Source organism: Falco biarmicus, chromosome 7 (assembly GCF_023638135.1).
Source record: "Falco biarmicus isolate bFalBia1 chromosome 7, bFalBia1.pri, whole genome shotgun sequence".
Lineage (NCBI taxonomy): Eukaryota > Metazoa > Chordata > Aves > Falconiformes > Falconidae > Falco > Falco biarmicus.
This window is the reverse complement of record NC_079294.1, coordinates 39,732,226-39,747,296: the sequence shown is the minus strand read 5'-3', so window position 1 is coordinate 39,747,296 and position 15,071 is coordinate 39,732,226. Positions and strand designations below refer to the sequence as shown.

General features: G+C 44.8%; 1 protein-coding gene across 3 annotated transcripts in view; it reads right to left on the bottom strand.

Annotated features, from left to right (window-relative positions):
* Positions 1–1,225: 1,225 nt before the first annotated feature.
* Positions 1,226–15,071, bottom strand: part of TMEM260 (transmembrane protein 260) — a 34,951-nt gene continuing 21,105 nt past the window's right edge. For all 3 annotated transcript variants that reach the window (XM_056346643.1, XM_056346645.1, XM_056346644.1), the window contains 12 exons: positions 13,789–13,902; positions 11,248–11,427; positions 8,783–8,823; positions 8,333–8,416; positions 7,842–7,959; positions 7,494–7,666; positions 6,217–6,388; positions 5,102–5,250; positions 4,047–4,223; positions 3,428–3,481; positions 2,910–3,000; positions 1,226–1,812 (listed from right to left, as the gene is read on the bottom strand). In XM_056346643.1, coding sequence (XP_056202618.1) covers positions 1,540–1,812; positions 2,910–3,000; positions 3,428–3,481; positions 4,047–4,223; positions 5,102–5,250; positions 6,217–6,388; positions 7,494–7,666; positions 7,842–7,959; positions 8,333–8,416; positions 8,783–8,823; positions 11,248–11,427; positions 13,789–13,902 — 1,626 coding nt within the window. In that variant the 3' untranslated portion in view covers positions 1,226–1,539. The remainder of the gene's footprint in view (positions 1,813–2,909; positions 3,001–3,427; positions 3,482–4,046; positions 4,224–5,101; positions 5,251–6,216; positions 6,389–7,493; positions 7,667–7,841; positions 7,960–8,332; positions 8,417–8,782; positions 8,824–11,247; positions 11,428–13,788; positions 13,903–15,071) is intronic.

Genomic DNA, 15,071 nt, shown 5'->3' with positions numbered 1-15,071 from the left:
GGAAAAGCAGCAGTCGGAAAGAACAAAAGTAGTCTACTTTTAAAAGGATCTGTTAGGATTAGTACCAACACGAGCCTAAATCTATACCTACATGCACCTTCAAACTACAGACCAACAAAGCAACATCCCTTGCTCCTGCACACATCTTGATCTGCTCCACCAAGCCTCTAGGAAGCTTTCAGAGGTGCCAAGGTGCCACTTGGCAACATGATCTTTACAGAAGCACTTCTTTCTTCTCTGAAAGTTTTACTAGGCCAGATGAAATCCTGGCCTGGCAGACATTTGTCTCCTATAAAACACTGGGCTAAGATCTCGCAGAACCACACAACAAAGTATGAAAATTTAGACTAATAGTAACTTTCCAACAGCAATACCAAGTTTTGGGTCCATTTTAAAGCATTTAAAGTACATGTTAATTGACAACATTTTGAAAAACATGCCTTTTTTTCTCTTTTTTTCAAGCAAGTAGCTGACCTCTTGTTAACCAAGTTGCTTGGCTTTTGGGGTAGACTGAAAAGCAGGACGGAGTCACACTCCATTCTTTTGGTTAAAGCCCCTGACATCACTAAAACTGCAGTTCTGGCGTCCCCAGTACCTGCGAGGACATGGCAGAGCAGACGAGCGTTATGTACAGGAAAAGGCCACAGCACAGATGCCACAGCAGTGTCCCAGGGGAGCTGCTCTCACATCCCTGTGCAGGGTCTCAGCACCATGGTCCCTCTGCCCCAGGTGGAGCTGCCTACAGTCACAGTGCCCTGCAAGGGAAAATACACAAGTTGCTTGCTCGCTGTTGGAAAACTAGAGCAAGACTATCCCAACATAAAAAAAAAACCCAGTATAAGGGAAATAACCATCCCTGCAAAGCACAGAAGGCAGAAAGAGCTGGGTTGGTCCCTACCCACCACCCCATGCCAGGAGGACATCACGTCTGCAGCACCCCTGGGCATGGGCACAGGCGCAGGCACAGCCAGGGGATAGAGCACATCCAACACAGCAAATGATCAGGCTCCCAAGAAGGGCACCATCCCACATGCTTGTCCTGATAGAAACCTACCTCACCATGCTGCCCTGTGTCCATAAGAACCTAGCTAGACCCAGCACAGCTAAAGGAAAATGGCTGTAGAAAACCTTGTCTCAGTAACAGAAGAAACATTTAAAGGTGAGATACAATTTTTGCATCTATAAAGGATGCTGCATTCATAAAATTAATTAAATGACCTTCACATACAACAGATTCACTGGTTTATTTTAAAAGAAATTCTCCTTTTTGAAACCCAGAATTTTATGTAGTGATGAGCTTCCCCCCAGAAAAAAAAACCCACAAAAACAACCAACCCTCAAAACAATGCAAACAGTTTTTGGCAACAGCAATCAAAGACTAAACAACAGTACATTCCTGCGGAGGCAATAACACTCAACTTCCTCTCTCTGCCATTTCTGTCACCTTTTAAAACCATTCTCAATGTTGTCAAGAACTAGCTCAGATTTTAAGTCCTGACTTAATTTCAGCACTTTGGCAGGCGGGTGGAGGACTGGGTGCTACCCAGCTCCCTGCCTCAGATCTTCTTTCATTTTCCTCAGCCCCTGCAACTCTTTCTTCAGGTGTTTTACAGCCTGCAGAATATCCTGCCGCTGGGGATCGTCTTCTGCTTTCTCAGTGTAGAGGAGGAAATGTTTCACAGTTTCAGAGAGCAACGTTTCAGGATCCACATCCACCCGATGGAGACGCAACATCCTCTCACAGGCAATGGCATAGTTTTTGTGCCAGTTCACTGGGTGATTTGGATGAGAGTTGACAATTTCTTTGTATGACTGTTAAAGGGACAAAAAAAAGGGGGGGGGGGGATGACGACACAACACAAATTAATTGAATGAACAGGACTAACAGCTCTTAACAGTGCTTCAAAACTGCCCGTAAAGGAACAGATGCTACTTAGAAGTCCAAGTCCAGAGTTGGAGCGTTTCTGTAACTCACTCTGTGTTTACCATGTGATATGCAACAGCATGAATCAGAAATCCAAGGGGGGCTGAAACATCTCCCTTCCTACAGAAGCTGTTCGTTTAGAAGCGTTACAGATGATCATGATAACCCCACCGCACATTACGCACTTCCCCAAGAGAGGTGTCACACCAGGCTGGGGCATAAAGGAGAGTTTTAACTGCTGTGCCTGGAAAAGACTTACTCAGTATTTCAGGAGAGCAGGACATCTTCCACAGGACTTAAACAGTCTGTTGACTTGAGTGGGAATATTCATAAGCTTAACAGCAGGCACGTGCCCGAGTACTTTGCAGAACAGCAAACATCACAGCAAAACAGGCAAGAGCTGAAAGGAAACTATTTGGTGACCCTTTGCTGGAGTATGAAACACTCCTCCTCTCTGCTGACACACACTGACTGATTTGTGCATCTCTTGGCATCTTGGGCAGTCCAGTATTTCCAGAGATACCTACACCAGCTTATGGGTGTTATTCTTTGGTGTGAAATGCAGCAGAATTAATTCGCAGTGAGAAGACTGTCGGATTTTACACTTGCTGGCTCAGATGCACGACTGTGTAATGACAGAGGGGACAAGTGCATAGAGGGGACTTCAGGACAAGCAATCTCTTGGCATGGGTTTGGAGCCCAGCACAGACAACATAATTACAGCAAAAGCAGGGTGTCGACTGGTTAGCTTTTGGCATCTTTCGTGACCAAGGGGGCAAGTAGGAATGGATAAAATCCCTGCACAAATCTCTTTGAATCTGCTATGCTCCCAGTTTGGATGAACAAAGGAGAATGCAGATTACAGGACCTATATGGAAACACTGTATTTCTATGGAGTCCAGAAACTAAAAGAAAAAAAAAAAAAAAAGGACCGAGCCTGCAGGGATCCTGCAGGCAGCATGCATAACCAAAACATATGACTTACAGTGTATGCAAATGTGTAAAGTTGTGATTTCATTTCTGCAGTCACACTGGCAGTTTCTGCAAGGTCAAATATAAAGAAAGCTGTTTTCATCCTAGGAAAACAAGAAAAACTTCCATATAGTAATTGCTTAACATAACCAACTCACATCACATGTTTATATATATCATCAACATGTCCACGTATGGGACAGTACCCCAGCATCTCCATTTAAGTAGTCAGTGATAACAATTTCTCCCCATGATGTATTTTCTCACCCTATGTCCCAACTACACTCTACTCATTTGAGATAATTGGAGGGTAACTTTGTGGTGAACAAAATGACAACTTTCCTGAAGTGACCTCTTGCTGGAGTCCATGCATGCTTCACTTCACCCTACCAACCTTTTCCTTCTGAAGCCTGGCACACTGAGATCTCCAATAAGGCCATGCACCATCAAGCTGCCTGCTTTGGTGTGTATTTCCATGCCAGTGAGCTGGCATTGCCCATCAGCTGTTGGAAGGGAGCAAACGAGAATTACCTGGCTTGCCACATCTCTTCATTGGCAACAGCTTCCCAGGAAGAGGGCTTGAAACTAAATGGGAATGAGAATAAAATTCAGCTGTCAGATCCACATCACTGTTTTTCACCCACCACACAATCAAATCATCTAAATCAGGCAGCTACAGCCCTCCCAAGCAGAAGAAAACCTGTCATGAAGCCTATGGCTCTGACAGCAGGGAATTCAGCTGATCCTCAGTTATTCATAAAACTTTATTCCTCTTTCTTCATAGAAGGAGCCTCTGGCATATCAGGTGTTTCACAGCATCCTAGCTGTCCTCAAAATGAGCAATGCTTTTTACCATCCGTCACAGTTCAGTTCTACAACATTTAAAGCTTTGGATGTCCCAAGTCCTCAATATTTTTTGGGCTCCTGATCAAGTTTTAAGATTGGAATTGGACCTGATACTTGACTAGAAATGTCCTCTCTATTTTTAACACTAATAAAAGTACCACATGCGGATTTATTGTATGTTCTAGAACACAAAACATGATGATTACAGCTCATGTTTAATTTCTCTAACACTGCAATGGATGCAGTTATGCTGCTGGCAGAAGAATCATAAGCAAGAAGGAGCAGAGTCGCTTCTGCCTCGTACCTGCCATAGTCTTCAGTCCAGTTGTAGAGATTTCTTGTAAGATGAATCCACTCTCCTGGGTCAAACACAACATCAGAAGGAACTAATTTTTCACAGGTACCCCAGGGCCAAAGCGAATAGCTCCTTCTCCAGGTTGAGTCACCTTCATGAAGACCTATGCAGACAAACACCTCCTTGCTGCCAAAAAACCCAGAGAGAGCAATCATGAAGCCATCCCAGAGACCGTGGGCCACCCTGCGTGTTTGAGCAACCCACACACACCACACCAGTGCAGCAGACAGGTCTTAAGTGGCACAACATTTTCTGCGGCACAGACACCCATCTAGACCATTTCACATCAGAAAGTCTGGGTCAGTCTGCAAAACAGCTCTCCTGCTGCAAGCAAATACCCCATCTGGCATTGCACACCTTGTGCAGCCAGCACAGGAGACACATCCTCTGCCCTATGCTGGATGTCCAAACATGCCAGAAGCCGTAGAAGCAGCCCATTTCTTCCCAACGGCACGTCAAAATGCTCTTCTGCCTACCCACACTCTCAAGGCTCACCCTGGCTAGTCTAAATGCAGATGCTATTCTTATTCATGTGAGTATCTAATCCTTTCTCCACTCTTACTAAGCTATTTTTATATGATGATTATTCCTGGAATACATTCATTCTATGCTAATCAGTTGGCCACAATGTTCATGAAGGAGAAGCAGTAGCAATTCGCTCTCCAACCATCGTCATTTTGAGTACGCAGGAATGCTCTTTTTTTTGTGATGAATTGTACCAACAATAACAAAAATATTTGGTAAATGCTGTCTGCTGATCACCTTCTTATTTTTCCTTCCCAAAACCCAAACCAACCTCAAAAAAACAAGCAACATTATATCCGGATGGAGTTACTTCTGCATAGATATTTGCTTTAATTGCAAAAATAATCTTGCCACTGGGGAGGAAGTCAGTGGAGAAAATTGGTCTTCTGGATGCAATTCCAAGCTGTTCCATTAACAATTTCAATAAAAAAAAGGTTGAAGATTTTAGGAAATCTGTTACATATGAAAGAAATGCTTACTGTTTATTTACTTTGAGGAAACGATGGAGATTAAAAGCAAGTGTCCCATCAGGTAATACTCCTTCCACAGGATTCCACCGGTTCCCAGGAAAATAAACGCCAGGTAAATGTTTTGCCAGCTTGGGTAAATACCATTCATAAGTCATCATCTATCACCAAAAATATTATCACAATTAAAACAAGAAACAAAGGTTTTGTCCATTTTACACCCAGAAGAAATGGTTTCTGCAGGAGTAATGACATTACTTGCTCAGTAAAGTCACCTCCCGTTTCAGATCAGGTCCACCAGTGGTTTCTGATCAGAGGCACATGGTCCTCAGCATGAGCGGGCAAAACTTAAGAAAACACAAAATAGTTACGGCTGGTAAGAGACACAACAGGGCTTTGGTCTGGTTAAATATGAGGCACTGGGTTTGGGGTTTCTCAACAAGTCACAAACTCCTGTTTGCAAAGCCAAGTGCAAGGACTGATGTGACAGTGGAAATGTAGATGTCTTGTTCTGTAAGAGGGAATTTCTTCTCCCATTTCTCAGGAAAAAAGGAAAGACTGTGAACACCACCCAGGGACACAGGGCACCTTCTTTTTAATGTAAAAAATAGAGGCAGAAGTCTGCAAAACCACCTTTGGAGGACCAAGATAACAGAGCGGATGAAGGGAATGAGCCTCAGCATGTAAGAAATGGGAGAAACCCCAAAGCCGCATCGCTCATGGGTGCTGACCTGCTGCCCTACAGGCTGCTCCCAGAAGCCTTCTGCTGCCCCAGCATCTGCATTTCAGGGAAACTGCAGGAAACAGCTGGGAAAAAGCTTCTTCAGCAAAGCAAACATCACCCCTGTGCCACATCTGGATATCTGTCGTGATGAAGGATTCGGGCTTCCCCTTCCACTACCCACTATTGCCTCTCGCTGGCTTTTTGGGCTTGAATGGGACTTGCACACTACACTCCATCCAAGAGCTACCCACAACCCTTTAAAAAAATCAGTTTTATTTATTTCTGCATCATGAGTTTTATTTGAACAGAGACCTCCTCGAGGACAGAAAGGAACAACTGAACTTTTGCCTCCTAATTTTTAAATCTACAATTCGACTCTTTTAATATTACTTTCTGATCTTACCTCCTGGTCCACTAAGGTGACATCTGGCCTCATCCCTTCGCAATAATGGACGTAACGAAGACCATTCCCGGGTAAGTCTCCCCTTAGCAAGATGACTGCACCCATCGGCATAGAGGACAGCAGATTCCTTGCAAACTTATCAACAACATAGTTGTTGCTTTGATCACAAGCGCTTAAGAGAACACATAAAACCCAGTATCTTAAAAACAGGTATTTGCATGGCTTTGCACATCTTCAGAATAATTTTATGCAATAGACATCCACAGGGGAAGTCTACCCTGGTCAGATCTTGCTGAAAAGCAACGTCTCCATTTGCCGAGAAACTGAGAGACAGAAATAAAGCATTTAGACTACATTCTCCCAGAAAGCAGCACCAGAGACAAGCCACTACAGTTTTGCCAAAATACACAAAATACACACTCATGGCATGCCTTCACCTTAACACCGATTTTTTTCTTGGGCTAAACCTAAAGACTTACTAGTTGGTGCTGGAACAACGATGGTTCTGCAAAGTATTTGAAATCCTGCCCACCCTTTTAATGTTCTAATTAAACATTAAAAAGGCAAGTTTTTGTAGCATCAGGCAGAAGTAGATTTAGTGTGCACACACTGCAGGTATGGACTCAAGAAGAAGACGCTCCATGACATGGCTCAGGACATGAGCTATGCTTGGCTCACCTATGGACCAGCGTTTGGGAAAAGATGTGTGCAAAGGAAGGATTCCTTAGGACGAAGTCTATGCTTTGTTGGTCAACCTCTGTGTGAGCATCCCTACTACTACACTGATTCCCACCCAAGCCAGTGCAAGTGTGGTTAAGGGATAAGGAGGCCCTACACTACAGATCTAACTCTTCAAAAAGGAAACAAAATAAAAACCGCAGAGCACAAGGAAACCTGAAGCAAAGCAAGGGAAGGAAAAGGTGACTGTTCAGGTCAAATGAATTCTGCAAACCTCCTTAGGAAATAAAGCACAGATTTATGAGTTTCTTTCATTAGAAGTTTACGTATCTACAGAGTTTTCTTCTTTCAATCTATATGACACCCCCATTCATGGCCTGGAGCTGGTGCTTGGTGATTTTGAGGGAGATCAAACAAGGGAGTCCTGCAGTCTGTGACCATGCAAGCTTAGGTGGGATGTGAAAAGTGTCTTTCCCACTTCAAGCCAAGGACAGAAATCCCATGAGCAGGGGTGGGGGCTTTACAGCAGCACCCCAACCACACAGCACCCTGTAGCCCCATGAGGCTGCACCAAGACACATGCCCAGGGGATTTGTTACCTGTAATTTGCCCAAACTTGAGAAACAACAAGAGCGAGAGCAGAAGACCACTCCAGCCACGGCAGCACCCGGCTGCCCTCCAGCATGGCACTTCCAACCGAGGTGAGTGTGGCCAGCCCCAGCCCTGCCAGCACAGCCACCACGGCACTGCTCTGCAGCCAGAACCGCTCCACCTAGGAAACAAAATCCCAGAGACCCTATTTCTGTTTCCCTAGCCATAAGGCAGAATAAGTAGCTCTATTTTTGCACCTTGTGCAGCTTCAAGACAACCACCTGCTCCTGAATAGGTGGTTTTAAGGCTTTTTCCAAAAATTAACATGCTAGAGCAAGTTTTGGAGTGCAACTTACCACGCCCAGAAAGAGAGGTTTTGTAATATCCAAATTTGCTCTCCAAGCAAAGAAGAGGGAATAAAGACAGAACATTCCACCAAAGAGCCAGGTCACGGATGATTTTTGCATCTTTGGCCTATAAAAAAAAAGAAAGATGTAGCACTCTACTGGCATGATGAAAAAGGAGGCAAAAGTTCTATGTGCTTGAAACACATTCTCTCTCTGCATACCTAAATGCATTTAATAGAAAGAGCTGATGAGCCTTTCTTTACCTTTGCAATTTATGAAACTTCTGTTTTCAAAGCACAAAACTATCAGGATTTCAAGATTTTTAAGCTTGCCATCTACAAAGCCACAGGGTTACCAGGAACAGGGATATTCTGCTCTTAATTGATAGATGACCACAGCCAATTGCTGCAATTTTTCACCCACAAGCAGAAGGCAAAGAAAGCTGTCTGTGCAGCCAGTAAGAAAGTGCATGTCGGAGCAAATATTCTCCTCCAACTTACAGCAGTGCTGCGCTCACACAGGCCACGAGTGCCAGGATGAGGACGGGAAGGGAGAGCTCTGACTTCATCTGCGCCAGCTGAAAACTGCAGAGAAATTAGTGCATGGATGCATCACCCCCAAATCGTCCCTTGCACTCAATTAAAGTGTCAAGAGAAGCAGGGAATAAGCACAACGTAACATTCCCATTCTGCTGCAATTAAGTCTACAAGAAATGGGTACAAGCTCAGTTTACATGTCAGGTTTTTGAATGAAAAATCACTGGGGAGGAGGATCCAGCATTTTTACTTCAAAGGGAAAGACAGACAGACATGCATGCTGTCCCTGCACCAGACACGGCTCCAGCCCCGGACCAAGCCAAGGAAAGGCAGGACAGGGGTCACTTTGGCCAAAATGACAGCAGCAGCAACAGGTTTCTCTCCACTAGAAGGCATGGTCAAGATTTTACTCACAACAGCATCTCTCTCATACTGGATCCTGTCTCAGACTTGGCCTGGATTAAAAAGAAAGAAAAGCCATGAGAAACTCACATGCTGATTGCCATATCACTGGGGCAAGGAAGAGTCTTTTTGTTTTCTGTTTGCAGAGCACTGAGCACACTGGGCTCCTCAAACCCCTTCAGGTGGTACCCCAAGGGTAGTCACAGAGAGCAGGAATTGCTTAAACAATAAAAACCCAGCAAACTCTACTCAAACCTTCATTGCAAGATTTTCTCCCATGTTCTTATTTTACATTATTCCACTGTGCAGGTTTACCACCTGGATAAGCATTTATTCAGGGTGCTGCCAATCCATTACCCTGTGACTTGAGCACATCATATGGTTTAGCTATGATCTCTGCTATATCATAGAGTCATAGAATTGCTGATGTTGGAAAAGACCTTTAAAATTATCAAGTCCAACCGTTAACCCAGCACTGCCAAGCCCACCAATAAATCATGTCGCTAAGGACCACACCTACACAACTTTCAAATACCTCCAGGGACAGTGCCTCAACCACTTCCCCAGACATCCTGTTCCAGTGTCTGACAGCCCTTTCAGTGAAGAAATTTTCCCTAATATCCAATATAAACCTCCCCTGGCACAACTTGAGGCCAGTTCCTCTTGTCCTATATCTGCATGGTGCAATTATTTTCTGGGACATCTCCCCACAGCCTGAGACAAGCACATGGGCCTCAGTTTCTGCTTGCTTACCAGACCCAACACTGTCCCTTCTGCCCTGATGGAGGTAGAGCTGTATGATATTTATATAATATATGAATTTTTTTATTGCAGAGACTTGCAATCCATAGCACAAGTCTGGGGAAGAAGACATGCTCGGTGGAGGCGAGGAACACAAGTGCTTGTTGGAAAACCGGTGGCCACCAGATAAAAGATAAGGTAGACAGACCCAGGAGGTGTGGAAGGAATATTTAATCTCAGTAAAAATGGAATAGTTGACTGCACTCAAGATTTAATTGAAAAATAAAAGTGTTAGACGATGGAAAGCCAGCCCACAGCTCCTGAAGTACCACTGCCACCTCTCTGTTTCTTGCAAAGTCCCACCTTGGTGACAGCTGATGGCTTCTGGCCCCAGACACATCCCTCATAGGAGATGACATTTCTGATCCTTGGCTTATAGGTGGAACCCTCTCCTGAGTGTTTTTTTGGGTTTTTTTTGATCCTGCCTGCCCTTAAAATGGAGCCATGGGACACAAGGGCTGTCTGTCCATCCAGGCAGGGCTCTGGCATTAGCCCAGCTAGAGTCGGGACCAAACGCTTGGATTTTGCTGCATTTATTGCTCCTGCTTCAGACAAGTTCATTGTAAATGTGATTTGTGGTGTAGGATGACATGCAGTCCATCCCTAAGCCTCCTGAACATCAACTTGAATTCATCACATTTGATGGAGGAGTTAAGGGATTTGCATGCCTTGGTATTACTCTGCCCAATAGTCTCATTCTCAGGAGATGGCTGGGAATAGGACAACAGGGGAAATCTTAGAAGTCCTTCAGAGGGTGGATCTTACTTCTGCAGGAGTTTTGGAGAGATTAAGTGGCAGCAGCAGGAATTTTCAAGTCTTTTGCCTCGCACCCCACAGCCACCCGGCTGTCTGTGAAGGTTACAATGGAACAGCAACAGTGCACACCGTGTCACGTTGGCTGGATACAGGGGCTTAATTTCTAAGGACGTGGGGCTTCAGGACCCCAAGGAGTGATGCAGTATGTAAACCGTATTTTTTTCTCCCTTTTCCCCCCAGTGATGCAATTTTCCAGCCTTATGCACTGAAATCTCTGCAGCAGGAAGGACGGAAGGGGTGCTGGGCACTTGCTTTCCTTGAGTGGCCAGAGCCAAACACCTAAGTCAGGGCTGGAGGATGCAGATGCAAACCCTATGTTCTGCAAGCAACCATGCACTACTTCCCTCCCTTGCCAAGAGCACAGACTGGTCAATAAGACAAATCAGAGTTTCTGAGACCCCTCAAACCTACCATTCATTTAAATTCAGTATTAGTAAGAAGTAGGTTAAGAGGAATCTTTTTTAAAGGTATAGCAATGAAGACCTCTAAATAGCTGAGTTTAAGATAAAAAAATAAGACAATTATTTGTCTTAAAACAAGAAAAACACAAAATTGATGTCACCATCTCCCTCTAGCACAGTTTGTTCTTTGGGCTCTTACAAATACAAGACACCTGTACAGCTCCCAATAAATAACACATCTCACCCTGTAAAGGCAAAGAGAATTATTTCTTTGTTTTCCCAGCCACGTGATCCATTCCCAGAAAACCTGACAGATCAGAAGGTCAAAATCAGAAGTAAGTTTTTCTTTTAAAAAAAAACATTTTCAGTTTCTTCCCCTGTAAGCCATTGTCACAAATAGAAAGGTTCTGCTATTGCATAAGGTAAAAGAAAGTAATTTGGGAAATGACCCTTATTTACCAGATTGAATGTCCCATATTCTTCCCTGAGAAAGTGGGTCAAAAATCCTTGAAAAGTCGTCTGGTCTCCCCATGTCCAACGGGCTCGATTGAGGTAGGACGAAGCCGGCAGATAGAGATAAGGCAGCAAACCAGCCAAGAAGCATAAACCCAACTTCAGCAAATGGCCTAGGGACAATTCCTGCACCAGAATATGTCATATTGCATAACAATGTTTATTTTAGTTTAATCACGCTGGAACTTCAAGAACAGATAAAGAAAAAACATCAAATATATTTACACAGAGCTGATCTCTCAATTTATAGTAAGTCCCTACAAAATGCTATGTTAAACCTTACGATTTTGTGGATTACTAGGAAACTGCATCAAACTGATCTCCTTTGCATGGCAGGGTGAAATTTAAGTGAAGCAAATAATATTAGCTAGGACTCATGAGTATCATACTCATTGCATCTTTCACATTTAAATCATGGCATGACATGCATAGATGGCTGAAGCACTGCAAGGCTGAGATAACCCACTTTGCAGCGATTAAGAGTTGGCTGGTATTCCATCTGGCAAAAAAAAAAAATAAAAAACGCTGCTCTAGTACAACTACACAGATCATCACCATCATCAGGAGTCAGTTTTGCCATTTACTTTATCACGATTACACTGGCTAAATTGGATAGGCCAACTTTTGGGGTGGGATTTTCAAGACTGCCTAAGGGGCAGGAAGACAAGACTTTCAAAGGGACTTCTGTGCCTAACTCCTTTAAGTGCTTTGGAAAATCCCACCCTAGAATATTGCACGCTTGCTTTATCGTTAGCCACTGCCCTGTCAATCAAAGCAGTTGGGGTTATGGGGAAGAGGCACCATTCAGAGTGATCTACAGAGCAGAAACAGTAGCTCGGTAACAGTGATGGCCAGAGTTCCTCCAGAAGGAAGCTGGCTCTTCTTTTACTTAAAAAGGCACTGTTTTCCATCAATTATCCTTATTAGGTGGTTTTCTGCCACAGGCACTACTGGGCTGTCTAAAACATTTCCCAGGAATATTATACTGGCACAGGATTGTCCTTGCTGGACATCGCAGAGGTCTCTCTGGACCTCCCCGTTAAAGAAAAAACGCCAAACTTCTTTTTAAAGAACACAAATATATTGCAGAAGTGAGCATTCACTGTGTTAAAGGAAACACGTAGTCAGAAGGAGGTTTGCTGGAGATGCTGAACACGTTTGGGATCAAGCTTGTCTGAGTTGCACCTTCCCTCCTGCAGCTCATACGCTTCACTCCAGGCTTAGTTGTAGCCTGTGCCATTACTCAGAACCTCACCTGATTTATCAGGTCGAGTGTAGAAAAATACAGGCAGGACGAGCCCAGCAGAAACCTGTCCAGCTGTCACCTTCACAGGGGCAAAAGAGAGGGAGGGAGTAGGCGGGGGCTTCTCAGGGCCACTTGCAAAGTGATCAGAGCACCTGTGTCATTGAGATGTGCAGCCGTTTTCAGGGCAAGGTAGTGTTTCTACAACACAACTGCATCCAGCCTGAGGCACTGACTCACAGAAGACCACCTAGAGAAGACTAGAGCATTGCAGGGCCCCTGAACATCACCTGGGAGCCTCCTCCAGATGGACGTGTATCACCTTCCTAAGCCAGGCATGTAAAAATGTATTTTCACCTTCTCACTCAATAAGAAAATTTAATAAAGAGATGTAAAAGGAGGAACAACTTGAGAATGGGATCTCTGGTAGGAGATGAAAGGGACCTATTTGACTGGATCAGAGGCTTGCTGTTTTGCTTAAGGTCAGCCTTCCTTTGGTCTTCTCCAGCTGGCATGAGCCAGGTGCTCTTCACCTGAGAGTTGATCTCTTCTGGGATTCTCAAGTCCTGGCTGCGTCAGAGCTGGAGGTCACCAAGCCTGGCACATCTCGAGGAGATGCTGAAGAGCACTTCCCCCTAGAGATAAGCCTCTGCACCCTTCCTGCCGTGCTGCTTATTCTAGCTGCACCTTCAACTACCAACAGAAGTCACGAGATGCTCTGCAATGAGTGGACACGGCATTTTTTGTTACCACCAGGGAACCAACACACAGAAACTCATCTCCAGATGAACTGATGACATGAGAAAGCCAGTGCCATCAGGCAGGAGAAGCAGCACACCGACTGCACACACCTGTGACTTCTCACCGACAGCTGTTTATCTGCTCTCCTGTTTGGTACGTCATTGAATGTGCTCTTATTTCCTACACGCTGAGCAGTTTTTAGCTCCAAGTAAGCATTGGTCTCGTGGCTGCTCACAGGGTATTTACAGGCAGCTGGGGCAAAGCGCTCCTGTGAGACACAAGTGGGTTGCAGATTGTTGGTGTGAGCAAAGCCCCTAAATTGTGATCAGTGGTTCTGGTGTCAGTCTGACGGACTGTAACTTCAGCGGGTTATGGGTGACTAGTTTAGACAGACCACTGACTGTCCCTGTTTGTGCATCAACATAGAAGTGGCACAAGTACTTGGAAAGAAGAATTACTCACCGCTTTACAAAAATAGAGGTATGGGTCAGCAAAATACGTACCGTCCTTCTGAAAAGCCGGGAGAGAACCCAAGGCACAATACAGGCAACATAAAGCACTATTGTGTGCTGATTGCACAAACTGAGCCCGCAGCAAAAGGCACCAAATTTAGAGATCTGGAAGGGAAAAAAAAACCACATTCACAATTACTCTTTACAGCTGCAAAAACATCCAGAGACCAAAACAGCTTCAGTGCAGCCCACAGCACCCTTACTGGAGAAAGGCAAATACACCAGCGAGTGCCGGTCAGTTGCAGCACACACAACACCGGCTACTTTTGATCATTTACAGGAGATTTCACTTGTTTAACAGAAAACATTCTTTAAGAAGCATCCAGCTGAAAGGCTATGTCTCCATGTATACAGAGATCCTTTGTAGCACCATCACATCCTAATGATGTGACGTGGTCCAGTTCTTAAACCCCTGCTGCACAGGAGAGTCTGCCCAGCAGTTAACTCCAAACGATGAAAATTTTGCAGAAACCATACCCTACAATAATGCCATTATGTACAGAGACCTCATTTCATACAACAGGAATGACGTCTTCCTCTTCTTCAGGGCTACACAAACTTCCTGAGCAAAGGGAATTAAATGTGCTATCCCTTATTAGTCTAGAACTTAATTTTCAAGCATCTTCAAGAGTTTTCTGATAAAATGGGTAATGTATCCAGACAATGCAGCACAGTGCACAGGGTATTTCTGGTACTCATTGAGGATTATTCACAGGTTCATTACTGGTACCATGGCCATCCCTGGCTGACGCTAAGGAAAGCCTCTCTCTGCCCCATGCTGCCATATGCTCTGCTCTGTCCCAGCATCATCAGGCCAGCGCTGAGTCCTCTTCAATCAGTGGGGGAGGACAAGGCTACAAGAGCAACTCCATATAGGAACCCTGGGTCAGTGCCACGTACACCACTGGCCACCGCTCCTCCCCTGAATCTGCCTCCTCCTCCTCCTCCACCATCACTGGCCACTTGGTCCATGTTACAATCTGAAGCCATGCCCCAGGGCAGCTCCTCAGTGGGCAAAAAGCCACCAGAGTCCCACAGACATTGCCGGACAGGAGCCAACAACCCATCCTCACCTCCCCAGCCATTCCCAAGGAGGATGGCACTTCCAGCTATCATAAGAGCATTGCCCATGCTTATTTCAGTCACCACTGAGGATGGCGTGTGAGATGCAAATACTTGCCTTGGCATGGTGATGGGATCACCTCATCATTTTCAATGAACTGCTCAGCATTCAGTGTTGAATGCTGCCTTGCCATGGGAACACCTGACATAAT